This window comes from Triturus cristatus, chromosome 4_1 (genome assembly GCF_964204655.1).
Source record: "Triturus cristatus chromosome 4_1, aTriCri1.1, whole genome shotgun sequence".
In the NCBI taxonomy this organism is placed as follows: Eukaryota; Metazoa; Chordata; class Amphibia; order Caudata; family Salamandridae; genus Triturus; species Triturus cristatus.
Genome location: NC_140585.1, coordinates 246024626 through 246048658, shown reverse-complemented (window position 1 = coordinate 246048658; position 24033 = coordinate 246024626). Strand labels below are relative to the sequence as shown.

The 24033-nt window shown below is 43.6% G+C and overlaps 1 protein-coding gene across 1 annotated transcript in view; it reads right to left on the bottom strand.

The window, feature by feature from the left end:
* The window catches only part of LOC146854195 (protein FAM118A-like), a 413277-nt gene that overhangs the window by 92550 nt on the left and 296694 nt on the right, over positions 1-24033 (bottom strand). The window contains exon 6 of the mRNA XM_085651031.1: positions 19112-19397. Coding sequence (XP_085507157.1) covers positions 19112-19397 — 286 coding nt within the window. The remainder of the gene's footprint in view (positions 1-19111; positions 19398-24033) is intronic.

Here is a 24033-nt window from a genome sequence, read left to right as displayed (position 1 = left end):
TCTGAGTCACCCAGGAAAGGCAGGACACACCTCAAGCCCCCTTGTGGCTGTCTACAGTGAATGCACATCCCTCGCCCCTGTCACTCCAAAACCAGACAGTCGATACACAAACCTGTAGAGGCAAACAGAATGGTTAAATAAGAAAATGCCTACTTACTAAAAGTGGCCTTTCTAAACACACAATTTAAAAACCATCTCCTTAAAAAGATGTGTTATTAAATTCTGAGTTCAGAGAGCCTAAACTCCGTTTCTCTAGCTTGTCTGAGTGGAAAGTTATACTTATAAGATGTTACAAAGTAACTTCCATGTTAGCCTATGGCACAGATATCCTTTCAAAAGTGAAAAGTTATATACAGTAGTACATGCCCTACCTTTCATATACAGTGCACCATGCCCATGGGGGTACCTTGGGCCTACCTGAGGGGTGCCTTACATGCAAAGGAAAGGTGGGGGGTCGCCATGGCAGTTTAAAATTGCACGGGCAGACACTGCAGTGGCAGGTCTGCGTCATATTTCAAAAGGCTACTTGTGTGGGTGGCACAATCAGTGCTGCAAGACCACTAGTAGCATTTAATTTACAGGCCTTGGCACATTCAGTGCACTTTATTAGGGGCTTATAAGTAAAGCAAATATGCCAATCATGCCCACAAAGACGCCATCCGCAACCACCACCACCTCATCAGGACCGCCAAAAGGACCTCCTTCACAGACCGCCTTGACAACAACGCATACAACAGCAAGGAGCTCTTCACCATCGTGAACAAACTCTCCAACCCCAGCTCCAGTGCCAACGACATCCCACCATCCCAAGCCCTGTGCGACTCCCTCGCCACCTTCTTTCACTGAAAAATCACCGACATCCATGACAGTTTCAAACCCCGGACGACTCCTGCAGACCTCACCGCACCGGACCCACCGCACCCCACCGCCCACGACTCCCTGACAACCTGGGCCAATGTGAGCATCGAGGACACAATCAAGACCATGGGCACAATCCACTCCAGATCCCCGTCCGACCCTCTCCCGCACCACATCTTCAACAAAGCCAGCAACTTCATCGCACCCCACCTGCACAAAATCATCAACCTCTCCTTCGAGACCGCCACCTTCCCTGAGAACTGGAAGCACGCCGAGATTAACGCACTACTGAAGAAACCAAAGGCGGACCCAAGCGACCTCAAGAACTTCCAACCCATCTCCCTGCTTCCTTTCCACGCAAAGGTCATCGAGAAGATAGTCAACACCCAGCTCACCCGTCACCTCGAAGACAACAACTTCCTGGACCCGTCCCAATCAGGATTCCGCAGCAACCACAGCACCGAGACCGCCCTCATCGCCGCCACAGACGACATCAGGACCCTTCTAGACAACGGCGAGACGGCGTCCCTCATCCTCCTGGATCTCTCCGCCACCTTCAACATCATCTGCCACCATACACTTTGCACACGACTCCAAGACGCAGGGATCCGGGAGAAAGCCTTGGACTGGACCACCTCCTTTCTCTCCAGAAGAACTCAGAGAGTCCGTCTTCCCCCGTTCCGGTCCGATGCCTCAAAGATCATCTGCGGCGTCCCTCAAGGATCCTCCCTCGCTGTTCAATGTCTACATTGCACCACTAGCACGCATCGCCCGACACCACGACCTCAACATAATCTCCTATGCCGACGACACTCAGCTGATCCTCTCCCTCACCAAGGACCCTCCCACCGCCAAATCCAAGTCAACGCAGTCTCCTCCACCTGCTTCAACACCCTCCGCATGCCCCGCAGGATCTACAGATGGATTCAGACAATCACAAGGAAAACAGTCACCCAGGCCCTAGTCAGCAGCAGACTCGACTGCGGAAACACCCTCTACGCCGGAGCTCCGTCCAAACTCATCAAAAGACTGCAGAGAATCCAGAACGCCTCTGCACGCCTGATCCTTGGTGTCCCGCGCTGCGACCACATCACCCCCCACCTGAGGAACCTGCACTGGCTCCCCGTCGACAGGAGAATCTCCTTCAAGCTCCACGCACACAAGGCACTCCACAAGACCGGACCAGCCTATCTCAACAATCGACTCTCCTTCTACGCACCCAACAGGAAGCTCCGCTCTGCTGACCACGCCCTGGCCACGGTCCCGCGCATCCGTAGAACAACTTCTGGAGGCAGATCCTTCTTCCACCGCGCCGCCAGGTCTTAGAACACCCTCCCCCTCTACCTACGACAAACCGAAGACCTGCTGACCTTCAGGATACAACTCAAGACCTGGCTCTTCGACCAATAGCAGCAGCACCACCCCTCCCCCCCAGCGCCTTGAAACCCTCACGGGTATGTAGTGCGCTTTACAAATTACTTGATTGATTGATTGATTGATGGATAACCAAACATAATCATAATTTTACACAGAGACCATAGGTAGTTTAGGACTGATTAGCAGTGGTAATGTGCCCAGAGTCCTAAAGCCAACAAAACCACGTTAGGAAAAATAGGAGAAAGAAGCAAAACGTTTGTGGATAACCCTGCAGAAAGGACCATTTCCAACATGCGCCACAGGAAGCTGGAACCGCATTTAAGATTTGCAGCACTTAAATGTGCAGATATTTGAATGCCTCAATCTGCTGTGGGATTGATGATGGCCAAGGAAATGCAGGGTAGGTCAGGACCAACTGAGGAATTGGGCTCATGGGCACAGACCTCAAAGCAGTGCTTCTTTTATTTCTGGAGTCAGAGCAGTGAAATAGGGTCGAGTCCTGCTTCACTGTCTTCTACTTGTGTTTGGATTTGGACTTACTAGATGACTGTGAGCGCAAACCTGACCGGTCGCAGGAGGGACCCCAGAACGGTGACTGAGTCTGGGCCCATGACTTGCAGCAGAACTTACGAGAAGGCCATGACTTATTCTTGTGTTCGTCGACATACAACTTCACCTCACGGTTTCAGATCACCTTTTGGAAAAAAGGTAACATTTATCACACGAGTCATATCCCAATCCCAAACCCCAGTGAGACACCTTACACAAGTCCATGACGGACATCTGTTTCCTGTAGTTGCGGCATGGCTTGAAACTTGTCTTTTTCGGTGGGGACATTGTTCCCTAACATACTGTGAAACTGTTTTGGAAGTTGTTGGAAAACCAACAAAATCAGTAGCAGAGTTCCAGATCCACGTCCGAAGGTGCAGAAAGAAAGGAACTGACATCAATACTCAGGGGTGGCGTTTGCATGTGGCTCCACTCCACTATAAAACAAGCATTTGCAATGCAATCGGTCTCTTATTTGTAACAGTTAGAGCTCCTGGTGTTATAATTGACAATGTTTTTAATTTATGTTTTTTGTTTTACAGTGGAGTGTTTATTTAAAGAAAGAAAGTGAAAGCATGGAAGATGAAGGGTGAAAAAACAATGAGCTTTCCCCACTTTCAGAGAAGATTTGTACCAAGGTGCCAAAGGGTGAGCTCGGTAAGGCTGCATGGTAGCAGGGCCGGCTTTTGGGCGGTGCGAGCGGTGCGACCGCACCGGGTGCCAAGGTCAGGGGGGCGCCGGCCGCCACCTATGTCTCTTACTCTTAAATCAGCACTCACTGAGCCTGCCTGCACTGTTAAACGGTTGTCCCCTCTTTCTTTTCTACGATGTATCTTCGTAGAAATGGAAAGAGAGGAAAACCGTGTTACCAAATCAGGAGGCACGCTTTTGTTTTGCCCGCCCATGCGTTGCTCTGCCTGACTGCCTCTAACTAAGTGTTGAACGTTTGATTGGATTTGGATTGGCCTGTAACTGAAACCGTTACCTACATCGCGGGGGCGGGCCTTGGAAAACTCGCAGATACTCTTCCGGCGGCTAATGTTACTGGTGGTTGCGTGCGCTCTCCGACAGTCCACGGGATTTTCGGCAGTGGCACAGAGACTGAGCCTCCTCACTGCAGCAACATAAAGTGAGTTAGGTGACGGTCTACTTTTTTAAAATCAATCAATAATTTAAATGTGCACTGTGCACAAACAATATAGGGTGGTGACCTCCCCTCCTTCTCAGGCCCGGTTTTAGCGACCCAAACATGAGCCTTGGCCCTCGCAGCGAGGGCTTGAAGGCAGGCGCGCAAAGAACACGTCGTTTGTGTCAGCCCGGGCAGAGACAGCTTCCCGGCGTGCACACACACAACGTTTTAGAGATTATCGAAGCCGCACCCAAGTACTTCACAGGTCTTTAAAAGACCATTTTCATGTTAACGAGGCTTTATTTTTTCACCCCTTCATCTCCACATTCCCGGCAATGGCCACAATGTTCTGCTGCGTGGATATTTCTTTTTCTATGCAGCGCAGGAGAAAATAAGTTTGTTTATTCATATTCACCTTTCCTGACTCCTGCAGCTGCTTATCACAGCAGGCTGTGACACAAAGTTTGACTAACGGAGTAGGTAAAAGAATGTGTTACTAATATGTTTTTCTTTTTAAAATATGCGCAGGCCCAGCAGGGCACATACTTTTTGTGTGATGCAGGACAACAATAAGACAATAAAAGATGCCCAGATAACGCTGGTGATTAATGATCCTGCTGGAGAGCAATCATTTGTCTGTTAGTAGTTTTTAAATGCAGATGAACTGTATTTTATGTGGAAGCTCAGTGGGTTACTGCCTTTGTCACAGAGATCCTTTTGTTACTTGCAGTTCAGAAGTTACAATCCAAACATAGGACAGTGACCAATGAACTGTCATCAAAGAGCTGCATACAAACATGAATGGTATAGTTAGAACTTTGCTTTCTTTTTTTGTGACATATTTAGAACTTCCCCAGTCTTTCATTATTCTAATTTTGCTAAAATGAGTATGTTTGGGCCGATATACATTTTTATCAGTAAAGCTGAACCGACCCCATGGAATACTCTTTAAATCCTAAGGTTGTGTTTCCCCAGACCAAACCCTCTTAAAATATCCGGCCCACCAGCATGGATGAAATGTGATTCATACACCTTGTAATCCTCATTTGTTTATGTGGCATTCCCTGTATACTGATTTATATACTTGTATGATTCATTGTCTCTGTATAATGTGTGCGTGGTGTAAAGTACTGACACACACTACACTGATATGAGTAGCGCTATACAACAAATGAAATGCATATGAGAGAGGGGCTACTTAAAGATGAGGGGCTCTGTTGGAGGGTGGCAGTGAGGGAATCCGAGGTAGTAGCTAGTGGAGAGAGAAGTTTTTCTAAGTTAAAGTTAATTAAAACATATTTAAGATCCACAATGAAAGATGAAAGGCTATCATCTTTGGCAATCCTATCCATTGAAAATGATATTGCACAACAACTGGACTTATCCACATCAATATTGGCATTTGCAAAAATGAAAGCCCGTAAAGTTCAATTTTCTTGAAATTTGCAAATTGTTTTTACAAAATTAACAGTAAGAAAATGTTAATAATTACATCAACAAGATGTATATTGTTTTGGGCTATAAAATAAGCTATAATTGACTGATGGTGTCGTAATATCTGTTCCCCATCTAATCCCTATTTAATTTACATGACATTTGAGCATACATTTTATATATTATAAAATGTATCCTGTATATATTTAATATGCGGTTGAGAAACCATACAACTCAACACAAAAAATGTTTGCTGGGGGGGTGCGGGGGGGGCGCCAACAAAGATTGTCGCACAGGGCGCCACAATCTCTAAAGCCGGCCCTGCATGGTAGTTGTGGGAAGGACAGCATCTATTGCAGTGGATACCTACTTATTGCATGTGCATCCATGCCTGCAGAGAGTGAAGGGGAAGGCACCTTCTTTAATGTTGAGCGTGTCTAGGGATGGCTACTGCCCGGGGCGGACGCATCTGTCGCGAGAGAGCTGCGAAATGGACATTCTAAGGGAAATGGTCAAAAGAATCTGGAAAGGTATGAAATAGTGATCATTCCGACCTTGTAGTACTGGGAACGTGCAAGCTAATACTCCACCAGTGCTAAATATTGAATCGAAGGTATGTCCTGCAGCCTAAGCCCCCTTAACCATTTCTGTTTGGTCAATATCTGAGAGGGAGGTTCCAAGCAATTGCGTATCAGGATCTTCTGAGATATCTGCTCAAAGATGAAAGTGCCCAAGAACAAACAAATGAGCATGGCTAACTGGAAGAGGTGATAAACATCTGGCCACAGACTCCCCAAAATTAGGGAAATACAAAGGCAGGTGGTACCAAAGTACACCTGTGCTACTAATTCATGTGATGACTTCAGGGAAGATCCTAAAAGCTATGCATGATTAATAGGGACTAGGGCACAGTTAGAGATGCTAGTGGAATGATTCGTAATATTAGCTAACAAAGCCGGCTGTTAGCTGCAGTGGGTAAAATTAAAATATTTGTAACCCAAAGGGCAGGTGTTCAAAAACGTTAGGGCTAGTTACGCTGGCTCTCCATGCCTCAGATATAAAAATGATATTAAGCCTGTGTTGATAGGTAAGCCGTCTAATTTGTTCTGCATGGTTCAGCAGAAAATGGGCGCTGACCAAACTGCATTGCAAGGCACGCCAAGCCAGTTTGATAAACCACTTAGGATTGTTCGCTGAATCTATGATGGCCGGAGACGTGTCATGTTTCTGCAGTTGAGGCCTGAGAGTTAGTAAGGCTTCTGTGGAATACTCGGTCCGGGCTTGCCTGATGTCCAAGGAGTCGCATGGCTGGCACTGGCCGGGGCTCTGTCGCACAAAGCAGCAGGCGGCCTTGCTTTGGCTTACTGGCAGTGCGCCCACTGCTCATCTGCTTTAAATGACTGGTGAGCCTGGACCAGAGGGGCGTGGCCAAAGATAGATAAGTAAGCATCAGTAGGCATTCCTAGAAGACTAGGGACGAACATGAAGCGGAGCCCGGCAGTTCCAGGTGTCTGCACCTAGCTTCCCGGGCACCGCACACACTGGAACAGGATAGAGAATTAAAATAACGACAAAACAAGAGTGAGGAATAGATAACACCAATAAAATGAAGCGATAGACACAGTTTATCCCATGTTATTGGTGTCGTTCTTCGTCTATATTATGGTGTCTGTCTCCAGCCTTTTCTTTTCATTGATGTTAAGTTACTGACCTGGCGTGTGGTCACTTTAAGAATGATGGTCATCACCTGCAAAACTGGGAATTGTCCCGAAGGATTCATAAACAAAACTCCTGGGCTTGGCAGTCCTAGAAAATGCCCGCTGTATTAAAATATTTTGTGGTTTCAGCATCTTTTGTCACCAGTATCAACCCTTTCTTCACAGAGAGCCCTCCCTCACACTATACCTAGTGCCAAATTGGTGCAGGCCTCAGCTGCCAGGGACCATAAAGTTGGTTACTTAACCTCATGCAGACAATGGTACAACCCCTCCACTCTCCATTTCAAAGGCAATAGCTTCAGACGTCAATCTAGTCCACTGGTATCCTGAATAGCAGATTAAAGCCATGGAGTTTGCACTTCGGTGGGAGGGGTTCTGCATATCACCAAGAAGGCAAGGAGGGTCAAGACAAAGCAAGGGATGTGAACCGGACACTGAACGTCCTGTTTGTGGTTATTTAAATCAGATGGAGAGAAATATGACCTGGGTGACCTGTGGAGTGCAGCTCCTCTCAAAAGAATCATGCAGATCCGAAATGTAATCAGCAGGCATCTGTGGAACATGCCACTGCCTAGCGTGATTTCAAGCTTGCTCTTTAGAGAATTTCAAATATATACCATCATTGACATTATGTGAATGAATGAATGAATTTATTTATTGTATCAATTAATTAAAATTGGTACTAAAGAAACTGGGCACACACTTTCTTCAATATTAGATAAAACATCATCATTTCAATTAACAAATCTATTAATCATGTCTAAAACATAATCCTTGCATTAAACAACTCTAATAGTCACCACCCTAGACCATGAACAACAAGTAAAAGGTTAAGACGCTGGTTTGAAGATAGTCTGTGACCGAGTCTTTACTTAAAAGTTCTTTCACCTGATGTGCAAATTTCACTAATCTGGCCAGTTCCATTGGAATCTCCAAATTAAAAAGAAGTTTCATGGCATCTGTACAAGTACGTATGCCATATTTTAGAAACAAGATTTGCTTTAAAATTGTCTTGTTCAAGGCGGCGTCAAGGTCTGGCTGTCTCAATTAACCATGGAAGGAGCTAGCTAGCAACCTGATGTTAACTGCTGGAAGACACTCGTTCCTTCATGTCGTCTTCCTTAGATAATAGTCTAACTTGTTTTTTTTAAATGGATTTCAAAAATTCCGGGTTGGTAAATAAAATCCTGCCAATTAGATAGATCAAGGTGCAGTTCAGTGCAGGTAGGTAGAGGGCCATTTGCCCATGGATTATTGCCTTTCAAAACAATTTCCTTCAGCACTACTTTCATTGTGTTCGATGGTGCAGCACAGGCCCCTCGATAATACCGAACAATCGATGCCCAAAGTTCATAACATTGTTTGTTGAGCTCGAATTCAAGTTGTACCAAAACGTTGCAGGCATGGGCGGGGATCTGGAAATTCTGCTTGAATGCTCAGCAATTGGCACGTTCCATGGTGTTAATTAACGCCGCAGGAAATACTAATTGGCCATATCTAATAGAATGGAATAGCTTAGCTCTAATGACCTTTCTGATGGGTTCAGTTGTCGGGCTACTTAGTTTGGAATTCAATTTACATAAGGCATACGTTAATGCCCTATGCTTTTGATTCAATGGATGCAGTATGTGCTGCGGACTTCCCATTGCTCATAATCCAAACCCCCAAATAGTTATATTTGGTTGTTGTTGCTATTTTCAAATTGCCCATTCTCCATTGTTGTTTACATTTGTTTGCATACTTCCCGAATATTACTACCTTTGCTTTTCCTGCGTTTGTTCTTAATTCATTTTCGTTGTTGTAGATGCTAAGTGCGTCCAATGTTGTTTGCATACCCGTTTTGGTATGGTCCATTATGTGAGTTATTTCAGAATGATATTGATGCCGCGGGTCCTCAATAAATAAATAGCTCATCTGTACTCAGGAGGGCAGGCTGGAATTTGCCTTCTGCACACATTCCACGATGTGCCCTTCCGCAAGGTGCCCGAATCCCTCATCAAGGTCCTACCTTATGCCCCTTCCTGTCACTTGACTTTATCTCTTGCCTGCACATTCTTTCCCTTTCCAAGTTACTATGTCTTATTTTATTTATTTAACAATTGGCAGCTTTATATGACGCAAACTCAAAAGGTACTGGAGTGCTTTACCATCAGCATCTTGTTGGCACTTCTCGTATTAGGACTGGTCCCTGCTCTTTCTGCCACTTTACACTAAGGCATAAGCACAAAAGCTTTCAAACAGTGTAAATATGGTGTTTTCGGTTAAGTGGCACTCTAGCTTTATTAATCTAACACAATGATCTAAATAAACCGAATGAAACCCTATCGTGCGTCAAATCCCGTCAGCTCCACAGCCGGTTACATAGGTTACATTTTTAGCCCCTTAAAAAGAATTAAAATTGCTTCTCGTGAAAACACGCAGTAGCTGCTTTGAACCTGTGCCATCAACATCAGGAGGATTCTTCACCACGCAGATGCATGTGCCATTGCCAAGAAATTGCACGTCCCGTAGGACAATGGAGGCATCGCTATTGTGCAAGTTTCCCTACCAGGTGACTCTGCCCTTATTAAGTGTCAATGTCTAAATACGCATGCGTGTTAGTTAAATATTAAAAGTTTGAGCTATTGGTGTTGCTAATAATAATGCAATAATGCAACACCAATAACTTAAACTTTAAGTATTGTGAGAGCCACCGCATTGTAAATACGCAGCCGCTCACCGAAAACCTGCAATAAGCAGCGCGTGTCGTGCCTGCAGTAGGAAAAACTAATTAAAGAAAGTAATGCTTACAGATGCAATAATACCTACTGTGTAAGAAGAACCGAAGTAAAGGGTCCAGTAACCGTGGGAGGTTACAAGTGAAGAGAAGATTGTACGAAGGAGGGACTGAAAAGCTAATTACAGAATCAGAAGCCAGGATTTACGAAGGACAAAGACACAAGCCAATGACAAATATGGGCGGAGAGTGGGCGGGGCTTCTCTTCCATACTCTACTACAGCAGATGGCCAGAGCAGCGCATGTACGCTGGTTCAGGCTCCACCAAAAAATCTCCGAATCAAGTCTGCCACCTTGGAAATATTCTAACGTGAAGTACAAGAAATGCACAATATGTACATTCATGCATGCAAGAACATATTTGCATGGTCATACCCAGAATTTCCATTTCCAGGAAAAGCTATATAAAGCTCACAACTTTTGTACTTTCTGAAGATGCAAGACTGTGAACTTTGCTGGCAGACCATGTTTCCTATTAATTGTTTTTGTGGGAGAATTTTTCTCTTTAATGAGGTGGAGTCTTCCACACCCCACAGTTTGCAAGGTGCCCTCTATTGGTAACTTCAGGTGTCGGAGTTACCGGGTGGGTTATAAGGGACCGAATAGTGAGGGCCTTTATGGAAAACCTCATTATTACCTACAATATAACTACTGTAATGCAATCTCCTCAGTTATAATTATAACTCACATTTCCAACACTATGGGTTTAGACCACACAAGTCTAAAAATCTCTACATTTGCTTCCCATTTGAGACTATATCAGCTTTAAAATGTTATTCCTCAGACACAAGTGTTCACATGACAGAATTCACTCTTACCTCACTCAGATAATCAGTTTATTCAACATTGTTTGTTAATTTTGCTCTTCCTCTTATGTCAGACCACCTCTGATCTTTCATCGCCCATGAAACCTGTTCTCATTTTCTCTTATATTCTACAAGAACCTTTTTTTCTTCTTCGAAATGCTGTCAGTTGTTATTGTCACCTTCTACCAAGAACACTAATTTATCTGAGGTCGAGACAAACGTGGTATGCCTTTTGCAGGGAATCTGATTTACAGAGTAGGGGTAGAAAGGATTCAATCATAATGTTAGCTGTGACTCAGGCTGGCGAACAGAACGACTCACATTGATTAATCATTTTTATTACTGGTAACCATGACTTACCTTAGTATCATGCAAATAAATGTGTGAGGTGTTGTGTGTACCAAATTAACCAGACAACACTACAGTTAAAGGAATAAAAAAGCTGAAGGTTAAAATCTAACTTAAGTGAAAAGAGGAAAGTTTAATAAGAAACATAAAGCAAAAATTGGGAAAATCGGACAAGGTGTTTCTCTAATGGCAAGTATAAGAAAATGCACACTATTTAAAAAACAAGCATTTGCAATGCAAATGCAATCGGTCTCGCCTTTGGGACCTTATATGTAATTAGCTATGAAGCACATTAGTCTGGTTGCTGAAACATCTACTGTTCTTTAACATGGAGGGAAAGTAAGCAGAAAACTACGTGACACACCAGGTCTGGGAATACATGGAGAGAAATATTGCCTTCCAGCGGGAAATGGTATAGTCCAAAGCTCTGTTTTTAATATAAAATCAAGGCCTTTGGTGGTCATAGCGCTGAAAATACAAGATTTAAAAAAAATATTGGGGCTTATTTACAAGCCCCTTGCGCCACTTTTGCGTCATTTTTAACATGGGAAAAGCGACGTACGGGTGGCGCAAGGGGCTTGTAAAAAAGCCCAATTATTGTTTACGGGTGCTCGTGGAAGACAATTTCTATGGACTGGATTCTAGAGAATCCTAAAGTGATTCTGGTATTTTACTGACCTCTGCTGGTCGCTTTCTATCAAGAAAGTTAAATAGAGGCAGTTGCCAGACAAATTTAAGAAAGAAAGTCCCTCATCAGAAAGCAATTCAGGTATTTTACTGACCTCTATTGGTCGTTTTCTATCAAGACAGTTAAATAGAGGCAGTTGAACAGAAAAAAAAGTCCCTAAGCAGAAGGAGACAAGTCCCAGGGCTGATCTCTAGAGCCCACAAAGTACATACACATATAAGTATATACTAAAGTATATACAAGAGGTCTCGAATGCGCGCGCTAGAAAAATTGGACCAGGATTTATAAAAGATAAGAACACCATAAAATCATAAAATATATTTTACAGTCTAATAACAAATAAGAACGTGTTAATATTAATAGCTGCTAATTATAATGCACTTTAAACTGCAATGCTGCCTAAACGTTGCAAATAAAAGGTGATACTATCAACCAGTTTGAACATATCCAATTTATCAGCTTTCAAAACAATAAAAGGCCGAGTTGGCATCAAAACGATTCAAACTTGGGGTCTGCAGATCACATTGGACTTCAGCAGCAAATGCCTAACTCATTCCGGCGTCACATTAAAGATCAATTGAAAAGAGAAAAAGAGAAAAAAAATATAGCGGGGGTCTCCACTGTTCCGACCTGGAGCAAGCTACCTCAAGAAGCAAGGTTGAAAGGGTACCTACTTAGACTGAAGCAAGCCGATCATGCTTACTGAACAAATCCCGGAGCAAGTAAATGCCAAGTGGTCCAGCCTGGAGGCAGGGATCCAGGAGGCCCTATGCAGCGTGCGGGAGCTACGGGTGAACAACCGCTAAATGCCAAGTTTCAAACCTGACCAGGGGACCAGCAGGGCTTTAACGTGAGTACTCATGGATTAATCCAGGATTCTCTAAAATTGATCCTGGAGGGATGGATCTATGCCAGATTTTTAATATAACTACATTTATCTAAATCTGGCATTGAAACGGCCTCCCAGAAAAGACTTTGGAGAACACTAGATTAATCTAAGGCTGTGGCTGGTTCTGGTCAAAGTTTCTTCATTTCAACTAAAAAATGTGCGCAGCACTGAAACTGTCTAACCATTAATCCAGCATCGGACTTCATAGGATGGACTGGCTTTGTGGAAAACCTCAAAGAACACCTTTTGCAGGCTTACAAACTACATGCGGGAAGAGGTGATGCAGCTATCCATTCCAATGAGGTTGGGTCGTAGTTGAAAGGATGCTCCTGGGTTTACTGGTCTTCTGTTACTTTCAAATATAGATTCCTCAAAAGGATTACAAGGTGCATTTGCCTGTCCAAGTAGTTACTGGTTTTGCTTTCTTCTGGATTTGAACTCAATAGTCATAGGACACCCCACAGTTGGTGCCAGAGTTTACAATCTTTTTAGTAGCACAGCAGTTAACCGGGATCTTCTGGACTCTTCGGGCATATGACATTCTTAGCCTTGTAACAATTCCATCTCTTCAGGAGTAAAATATTCCATCAGGCAAGCGGCGGTCGCCAGTAGACCAAGATCGAAATGAGTCTATGAACCTGTTCAGGGAACTGACCCTCTCAGTTCTTCAAGACAGCCAGAGGGTGCACCAGCTCATCCGGCTATTACTGAATAGGCAGCAGTTTGTCTTCGTTACAACCGCTGGCAGGAATGTCATTTTTCTTCTCTATCATAGGCCTGTTTAGGGCTTTGGGTGAAGCTAAGGTTGCTTAGGTTGAACTAGTTTTGCATCGGTAGATAAGCATAAACCAATCCCAAAATCATTCTCACACTGCCTACTCCAATTTCTGCAACAGTGTGTTGTACTTCCTGCTCAGGCAAGTACCTGGTACAGGAAAACTCTCAATATCTCAGAATCGCTGTACAGTGAATCGCAACATATCAAGGATTTCTCAAGGTAGAAAGAGCTCTTCCTACATTCTGAACTCCCTCTCTAATATGTAAACCTGAAATTCTCAATGATATAGGGATTCAAGCACCTTCTGGTAATACTCCTCAACATGGTACACCCAGAGAATGGAGCAGTGTTGGCTCCTCCGCTAAGCGGGAGGAGCATCGCCCCACTGTTTCAGGTTCACGCTGAATACAAAAAATAAAATGACAATAGCGTTTGTTATTATCATTTGGTTTTTTGCATTCAGCGTGCAGCTGAAGCCAGGCGGGCAGAGCAGGGCTCCCCTCGTCACAGGGGGAGGAGTAATGGCAGCACCTAAAGTCCGCATGACGCTTTGTCTGGCCGTCTCGGGCTGGCCAACGCCTCATGCGCAGTCTGCATGTTCTCCATGGAGGCTGTATTACAGCCTGGGTGGAGAACATGCATAGCCTGCCAGCCCCTGTCTGAGCTTCGAACCACGGCGCTCAGACCAATCACAATGCTGCTAGGGCAGCGTTGTGATTCGTCAGGGGATTCTGGGAGGCTGTGTGCTACCTGGAGAGTTGAGGACAGAGAAAGAAGAGGTAGCAGTCGGCGGTAAAGAGGTAAGTGTAATTAATCTTATTATTCCTGCCACCCTCTTGCTCCGCCTCTGACCTCCCCTCCTGGTCGGTAGCACTCGCTACGGGAAAGGAGCTAAAGAATCTGTGATGATAAAAAAGTCTAAAAATGGCAGATAAACATGACAGATTATGACAGATAACCCTCAGGAACCAACAAGATTTTCCTCCTTTTGACCCATCTTGGGTGCTCAAGGGTTACCTGTCATGCCTGGAATCTGTTCTAGTTGAGGTGTTTTGTGGTCTCATCCTATCTCCCTTTTAGTATCTGTCTATTTGAATACCCTTGCTTGATATAGCTAATAATCTATTCATCATCATCAAAATACTTTATTCGGATACTTTATAAGCATACCATAAAAGTACATATCATAGTTTATCCAATTTAAAAAGAAGGAAAGACAAGTAACACAATTTATAACACAGTTATATCAAAACACAATTGATTTCTGCAGTTTAAAAACATTTTTTAAGAAAACAGTAATAGCAGCAATTGTATATTCACTATCCAAGAATTGTAGTGCTAGTAATGCAGGGAGACATAGGGCCCGATTCACAGAACTAACTTAAGACAAAATCCTAAACTTACTACCATTTTCGTATTCACAGAAGGCACTTACTCATTTTGGTATTCACAGAAGACACTTACTCACTTCGATATTCACAGAAGTTAGGAGTCCTAACTTTAGGACTCCTAAATGCCTTCTGTGAATACCGAAAGCCTTAAAATTAGAATTTTTCTCAGTTTAGGAGTCCTAAAGTTAGGACTCCTAACTTTACTACTACTAAACTGAGAAAAATCCTAATTTTAAGGCTTTCGGTATTCACAGAAGGCATTTAGGAGTCCTAAAGTTAGGAGTCCTAACTTTACTACTACTAAATTGAGAAAAATCCTAATTTTAAGACTTTCGGTATTCACAGAAGGCATTTAGGAGTTCTAAAGTTAGGAGTCCTAACTATACTACTACTAAACTGAGAAAAATCCTAATTTTAAGACTTTCGGTATTCACAGAAGGCATTTAGAAGTCCTAAAGTTAGGAATCCTAACTTCTGTGAATACCAAAATGAGTAAGTGCCTTCTGTGAATACCAAAATGGTAGTAAGTTTAGGATTTTGTCTTAAGTTAGTTCTGTGAATCGGGCCCATAGTCTCAAACCTAATTTAATTTTTTAAGCACTGGTACAATCCATCTTTTCCTAGGATTATTGTAAAATTTACAGAAAAATAGAATGTGTAAGGAGGATTGTACAGAGAGATCATCGCACGGGCATTTACATAATATTCTTGACCAGTCTTTCAATTCTGGAAAACTTAAAGACCTAAATATGATGTTTAACCTGAATCTAGTTAGCAAGAATCTTTCATAGTCGCTACTGACCATTGAAATATAGGGCTGCATATGCTCAAAAGCCAGGGTTAGATAGTGGGATTGAACTGTGTTTTGTCCATTTCACTCCGTATTCTCTTTTCAGTTAAAAATTTCATGCAACTGGACTTTAAGTCCTTTCTAGACACATTACATAAAGTGCGGGGATCGTAATAGTATTCCTGATGGCTTATCTGACTTAAGAATAGTTTAACATATTCTAGCCATCTTATACTTTTTACTCCGTCAAGGCCCATGGCGTCTTTCAGTATGTGGCGATTAAGAGTCAACTCATGTGTGGTTCAGACCTTGGCTGCCACATGAGGACAGGCTGAATCCTAATCGTGTCTTCCAAGTACGGTAAGCCAAGTTCGGCATGACAAATAGAATTAGACGTACTGTCTGGTACAGACAAAAGAAATTTAAGAAACATATTTTCTGTCGTTTGCAATGTAGTAACGTTGGAGAAACCCCAAATTCCTGCCCCATAAGTGGCAATCGCAGTGCATTTTGCCTTATATATATGGAGTAATTCCTTCGGAGGGCGTTTTCCCAGCTTGCTACTAAAATTTGCCAATGCCGCCAATGACTTACTAAACAGGAGTCTTCTAGATTTGACTGCACTAGTCCAGCTTCCTGTTTGGTCCAATAAAAACCCTAGATAAGAAAATGTTTTAGTGCATTCTATGGCCTTGTTATTAATGTAAATAGTATTACACTTTTTATTTAAACCGGTGCCACAATTCATAACAAAAGTTTTTGAACAATTAATAGTAAGGCCAAGTTTGGACATGAAATTATTAAAAGAAGTAACTACCCTTTGGAGGCCAAGTGACGTACGTGACATAAGAACAACATCGTCAGCGTAGAGGAGCGCATGGATAGAACGACTAGATACTAATGGTAAGTCCCTGCACTCCTCTACAAGGGTAGTCTCTAGGTTATTTATGTACATAATAAATAAGAAGGGGGCAAGGACACAGCCTTGCCTAACACCCCTCCTACCTCTAAAACTTTTTGTACATTCCCCATCCCGCCCAAAGCACACCCTTGCCCTTGCGCCCATGTAAAGTTGCCTTAGGAAGGAAATTAAAATAGGGTCTACCCCCTGCTCCCCTAAAATTGACCACTGCATTTCATGCACGACGCAATCAAATGCAGCCGTTAGGTCAACAAAAGTTAAAAACAATCTTCCTCCCTTTGCTTTTGTATATTTATTAATTAAAATATGTAAATTTAATCCCTGCTCAATGGTCCCTCAGCCTTGACGAAAACCGTATTGTAGATCACTTAGAATACTTTGTTCATCCGTCCAAGCCTGCATTCTCTCTAAAATCACCCGACCCAATATCTTCACTATCTATTCAAACTCAGGTTGCAGAGGTGAGCTCCTATCACACATCTGTTGAGCTATGCTTCCATGCTTCAGCTGAAGCAAATCAGTGCTTAATTTGAGCCGGTGGTTTCCGGTGCTCGGCACCGTCATTTTATTGTCAACACTATCTACAACATGGTGGCGCTGTTTGTTTAATTTAGAAATGAGCACAATAATAGTAGTGCATTAATTCAACATTCTTTAACAATGACAAATACCTGTCGCCCAAGCCATTCTTATAGCTCTGGGGTCCCCAATAGTGTGAGCGTGTAGGAGTGTGATGGTTAGTAGCAGTGTTGGTACTGTGACTGGCAATGCTGGCAGGGGCAATGCCTGGTGCAAGATGCAGTCTGGCACGTGGGGGCATATCAACAACAACCGGCGATAATTATCGCTAAGCGCACTTAGCGCTAGGATAATTATCGCCGGCTAGCGTTGATTTTTATCGCTGAGATAGCGTGCTATTAGCAACGCTTATCTCAATAGCGATAAAAATCCTCACGCTAAGTGGCTAACGTGAGATTATCGCTGGAAACCCAGAGATAATCTCACGTTAGCTTGTTGATAGGGACAGACAAACTTAGCCATGATATCCTCCTTCCATAGGATATCATGGCTAAGTCAGAAAAATACCAGACGTAGAAAAGCAGCGTTAACCGCGGTTAGCGCTGCTTTTTTTGTCTCTAACAGGGTTAGCGATATTCTTGATAATAGGAGAAATGTCGCTTAGCGACATTTCTCCTATGATTTTACTCTGGAATGCCCCCTTTGCATCTCATTAGAGATGCAAGGGGAAGCGTAGAGTAAAAGGGTGCTAACATGCAAATTTGCATGTTAGCACCCTGTTGTTGATAGGGTGCTAGTTTTATCTCTGCTTTTTTGGCTTTTAAAGCCAAAAAAAGGGAGAGATAAAGCCCTTGTTGATATGCCCCTTAGTTCTTTACTAATTAAGCACTGAAGCAAATGATTCATCAGTTCAGTCTGGATGTGCTAATTCCATTTCTGTTCAGCTCAGAAGGTATAATTCCTCAGACTGGCCAGATAAGACACAATAAGTTCAATCTTTAATAACATGAAGATAAAAAGATAATGTCTTCAGATTTTATCTTTTCTGGCCAGTTTACATAAAGCGTAGTGATGTTGAAATAAATAGCAGCCACCACACCAGGAAGATGATTTTATGGTGAAATTATATAATTCTGTATAAGAAATAATGCTGGCTAAATTAAATTACTTCGTGGCCATATACCCTACAGAAATGTAACTCATCTGAGTTGTCTAGAACTCTATAGTTGATTTATAATGTTTCACTTATTAATATTAAACACCTCCTCGTTCCAGACTGGTGTCTTGAATATGAAGCCTGGTGAGGCCAGCAGTGTAGCGTCTCTTTTAGAGGGGGAAGGATGAACATTTTGACAAAGCTCATATGGTACTGATGCTGGCCTAAAGCAAAAACAGTCTCAGATGGGACACATGAGGCAAACAGAATTACCCACATTTGCTCCAGATCTAAATCCAATGCTCTTTTTTTAATAAACAAAATAACATGCTGGTTCCCCATTGCAAATGATACAGTTAATCTGCACTGACAATCCACACCCTCATCAGATACCAAAGCCAATGGTTTTGGTACATTTGGGAATTGGGAATACCAGTCTTTTTAGAAATTGTCCCTGGGAAATGGTGAAAAATATATGGGAATCACACATGGGATTCCCATATGATATCCCACATTTGGAGAGCAGTTTTCAAACGCATGTCCACCTGCTTTGAGGAGCAGACATTCTGAGTGAAAAACCTCGGATGTGCAATTTCCAATGTGTCAAGATTGGGAAACAGTTTCTGTTTATAATCCCATTGTTGGAACATGGGGGTTCTGGAAATCAGCTGAACTGCGCGTGCCAAAAAACATTCCAATTGTTTTTTGTATCTTGGAATGGGTTTTATTTACGACTTGATTTTGTGTGCCATTTTTATTTACTCTGAATAATTTCTGATTATTTCTTCTGCTAAACAAATGTAGTCCAATTTCCAATAATCAATAAGGTAACTGGTTCCTTCAGAAACTATTTGTAGCTGGCTAAGCCAGCTTCAATAGAATTAAGGAATCCATTGAGTGCAACAGTCTGCCTGTGAAACCTTAAACGATTCCTAATGTACATTACAAATATGAAACCATACACAATAAATAACAAATGTTACCTGGGATCCTCTCTTGACAAATTAAAGTCGAGAAGTCTTTGACGTACTGAGGGAAACGTTCAAAACTTTCTCCATATGTTGTTAACTTCACACCAAGAAGGAGCAAGTCTTTTTGAAGCTTAAAAAATGAGTCGTCGTCTGTCTTGCGGACCACCATGTAATGTTCTAAATCGCGCTTTTTTGATGACATCTTGAAAAGTAGGGACCGGAAGATGCGGTCGTGAAGTATTCTTTGGCAGCCAAGAAACAGGAACGTTTTAGTGCAGTATAAACGATGGAGAGCATCCTGTTAAGAAAAAAAAAAAGACTATCACACGAGGGAAAACGGGAGTAACTTTGCTAAAATCAAGCAATTGGAATGTGCCTTGCCGTGGTGCATGGGGCGAGGGGCTGCGAAACAGCAAATATAGAGTCTGTAAAGGTTTGATCATTCAGACTGTACCACATACAAAATGGGTAGGAAATCACTGCGAAAACAATTAAAGCACCAATGAATTATGTAAGTGGGAAAGGATAAACCTAGAGAAAGAAATCACATTACTTCAATGCAGGCACTGCTTTCAATAGGAACAGGGCTTTCTCAAGGCTTCTTAGTATAGCAGTAATCTAGGTTAATTGTTTTAAACATATTAAGTGACCTGTCAGTCTTCAGACAAACATGATGATGTAAATATTTCTATTTTATTTAGCAGTAGCAGTCCCGGGTCAATCCCGTATTCCAAACGTCGTGACGGTCTGACCGTACCCGTTCCCAAAATCTGTATTTGAAAAGCTGCAGAGTAATTTTAGCTTTTCTAAAGCTAGCAGAACTCCTACTTGAGTTGTTTGAGATACATTTCAAATTCAATATTTCAGAAAAGGTTCCTCCAATCAGAGTCAAGGCACGGGTCTGTGACATTAGTTGCAGAACCGCTCATTTTGGAAGTTTTGGAAAAGCTGAAATTACCCTGCAAATGGTCTTGCATATTTATTATTTAAGAGACCGAAACGTTGACGTCCATCCACCAATGTTTCTGCATATTCAAGCCATTTAGGAATTTCATCATTCCCTGATAGGTTCATTACAAAGGTGGGTCAACCCTTGTAACCCACCTTGTTTATGGACTACACATCTTTGGACTTCTATAGGTCACTGGAGTGCTGAATGCTAGCACTCCAGTCGGACTGACCGACACGATGTTTGGAATACGGGATTGAACCGGGACTGCCACTGCTAAATAAAATAGAAATATTTACATCATCATGTTTGTCTGAGGACTGACACATCACTTAATATGTTTAAATGAAATAACCCAGATTTACCGATATACTAAGAAGCCTTGAGAAAGCCCTGGTCTTATTGGCCACTTGGGACAAAACACGTGTTGGCTGTTGCAGTATCAACAATGTAACCCAAATAATATTCTGGAAAGGATGTAACCTATATGTTTGATCAAGAAAAGAACATAAATAGAATAAATAAATAGCTTTTCACAAAAAAGGAAATAGCATTTTTTCTTTACTACCAAAACACAAGCTAATCAAGGAGGAGTATCTGCTCCAAAATATTCTGTATTGCTAGGTAAACGAGGCTGGAAAGGTCCAGTGCCTCAAGTTAATCTCCTTAAACTATATTTGGGCAGTACCATCCGGGATCAGGATTCCTGGACCTTTTGTGAAACTGGGAACTGCTTTCAATGGGAGTCTTTCCTGCTCCTTTAACATTCACACCCAGTGGTCCATCTCTCTCTTTTACAGCAGTAAACATTATTTGAGAGCAGTAATTATTTAATCCTTGAACGTATACTGATACAAATTCATCTATTGCGAGTTTCTCTTCATTTGTATGTAGCAACTAGTCAATATTTCCTGTCCAAACGAACAAGTTACTTACCTTCGGTAACGCTTTTTCTGTATCTGCCTGTGGATTCCTCACCTTGTGAATATCCCCTGTGCCAGTAACATTCGGAAACTTTTGTAGCAGTCCACGCCGATAAGGTCGAAGACGACATCACAGAGACACGGTTCCGCTCGCGACTCCGCTGACATCACCGGATCCATAAGAAGACCTCGTCGGCGTGATGACGTCAGTTCTGCCCTTTATTCCTTGCCTTCAAGGCACACGGACGGACTGACAGCAATATATACACAGTATACACGGTACATAATATACAAAGCAACATACACAGTGTGGACTGGAGAATAAATAGGAAGGCAAAAGAAATAACACACTGCCTTTAACAGTAACAAATACATTTTGAGACACCATCATTAGCAATGTAGGTATACAAGGGTGGACAACGGGGAGGCGGGTGGGTCAGTGAGAAATCCACAGGCAGATACTGTATCCACCAGAAAAAGCGTTACCGAAGGTAAGTAACTTGTTCTTCTGATGGATACATCTGCCAATGTATTCCTCACCTTGTGAAAAGATTCCCACAGCAGTCCCACTCCCGGAGGAGGGTGTCCCCCCTTCTATACCAGAAAGTCCTGAAGGATGGAACGAGCAAAGTGTCCATCCCTCCTCACCTCGGAGTCCAAGCAGTAATGCTTCGCGAAAGTGTGGAGGGAGGCCCAAGTTGCCGCTCTACAAATGTCCTCCACAGGAACAGCTCTAGACAAGGCTGACGTAGAAGACTTTTGCCCTAGTAGAATGAGCCCTCCCCTCCTCCTTTGAAGGGTGAGGTGGAGGATAGACGGTAGGGAGGGTAATGGACTGCCCCAGATGGAAAGGAGTTACCACCTTAGGCAGAAAAGCAGCCCTGGTCCTGAGTACCATTCTTTCAGCATGAATGGTCAAGAACGTGGGTTTTGAACTCAGAGCTTGAAGCTCACTTACCCTCCTTGCCGAGGTGATCGCAATGAGAAAAAACGTTTTGAAAGACAACAGTCTCAAGGGACACTTGTGTAAGGGCTCGAAGGGAGAACCCATCAAGTAAGTTAAGACAATATTTAAGTCCCATTGAGGTACAATAAAAGGAGTAGGCGGAAACTTGTTTGTAAGGCCCTTCAGAAATCGTAAAACAATAGGTGATTTGAACAATGATGGCTGATGCGGCAAGCAAAGGAAAGCCGACAAGGCCGAAAGATATCCCTTCACAGTGGCTACAGCAAAACCTTGCTGAGCAAGAGAAAGAGCAAACTGAAGAATGTCAGATAAACGAGCCCTCAAAGGGTCAATAGATTTCTATCCGCACCAAAGAACAAATTTAGACCACCTATAGGAATAGATAGATTTGATGGAATGACGTCTGGCAGACAAAATTGTATCTACCACATCTGGCGGGAGAGAAAAAGAATTCAGGTTGCCCCGTTCAATCTCCAGGCATGAAGGTGTAAGCTCTGGAGGTGGGGGTGTAGAACCTGCCCCTCCGACTGCGAGAGGAGGTCTGCCCTGAGAGGGAGACGGAGTGGAGGGCACGAGGAGAAGTGGAGAAGATCTGTATACCACACCCTTCTTGGCCAATCCGGGGCGATCAGTATGACTTGGGCCCGGTCTTGGCGAATCTTCCTCAGAACTCGAGGAATCAAGGGTATGGGAGGAAATGCGTAAAGGAGTTGAGTGCCCCAACTCAACTGAAACGCGTCCCCCAAAGCTCCCTGCATCGGATACTGGAGACTGCAGAATGACGGGCAGTGAGCGTTCTCGTGAGTGGCAAACAGGTCCACCCGAGGAGTTCCCCATGTCCGGAAGACGTGATGAACCACCTCCGGATAAAGCCTCCACTTGTGGTCGGCGGAGAACTGTCGACTGAGACTGTCTGCACGCACGTTCAGAACTCTGGCCAGATGATTTGCCATCAGACAAATCTGATGATCCTGAACCCAGGACCAGAGACGCAGAGCCTCTCAGCAGAGACAATGCAACCCCACTCCTCCCTGCTTGTTTACATACCACATCGCGGTAGTGTTGTCCGTCAGGACTTGAACCGACTGACCGCGAAGGGAAGGGAGGAAAGCTTTGAGCGCCAAACGTATCGCCCGCAATTCCAGAAGGTTGATGTGAAGCAACCTTTCCTCCGGAGACCAAAGACCCTTGATCTCCAGATGCGCACCCCACTCTAAAGTGGATGCATCCGTTATCACTGTGGCCACCGATGGAGGTAGATGAAAGGGCTTTCCTTGAGACAGATTGCCCTCCACACTCCACCAAGACAGAACCGCTGCAGCTTCTCTGGAGATCCTCACAGACTCCCTGAGATTTTCCTTGTGCTGATACCACTGCCTGCGGAGGCACCACTGGAGTGCCCTCATGTGCCAGCATGCATGGTCGACCAACAGAATGAAGGAGGCGAACAGACTGAGCAGACGAAGGACCTTCAGGACTGGAATGACCGCTCCATTGTAAAACAAGGGAATAATTTCCTGTATGTCGAGAATCCTTTGTGGAGGTGGGAATGCCCGACACACAGTAGTGTCCAGTACCGCCCCTATGAACAGGTTGCGCTGAGAGGGCACCAGGTGAGATTTGTGTACATTTATCGAGAAACCCAATTTGTACAACAGCTGAGTTGTATCCTGCAGATGATGAAGCACCCACTCTGGCGACTCTGCTTTGATCAGCCAGTCGTCCAAATAGGGGAAAACTGAAATCCCCGACCTTCTGAGGTGGGCTGCCACCACTGCCATCACCTTGGTGAAGACTCGAGGTGCAGTAGCAAGAACAAACGGAAGGACCGCAAACTGATAATGTTGCAACCCTACCGTAAACCGGAGATACTTCCTGTGCGACTTCAGGATGGGGATGTGGAAATACGCATCCTGCAAGTCGATCGACACCATCCAGTCCTCCTGATGCAGTGCTTGAAGAACCTGCGCAAGGGTGAGCATCTTGAACTTCTCTTGCTTCAGAAAAAGATTCAAGATCCTGAGGTCCAGGATTGGACGCAATCTGCCGTCCTTTTTCGGAATCAGGAAATACCGGGAGTAGCATCCCTGACCCC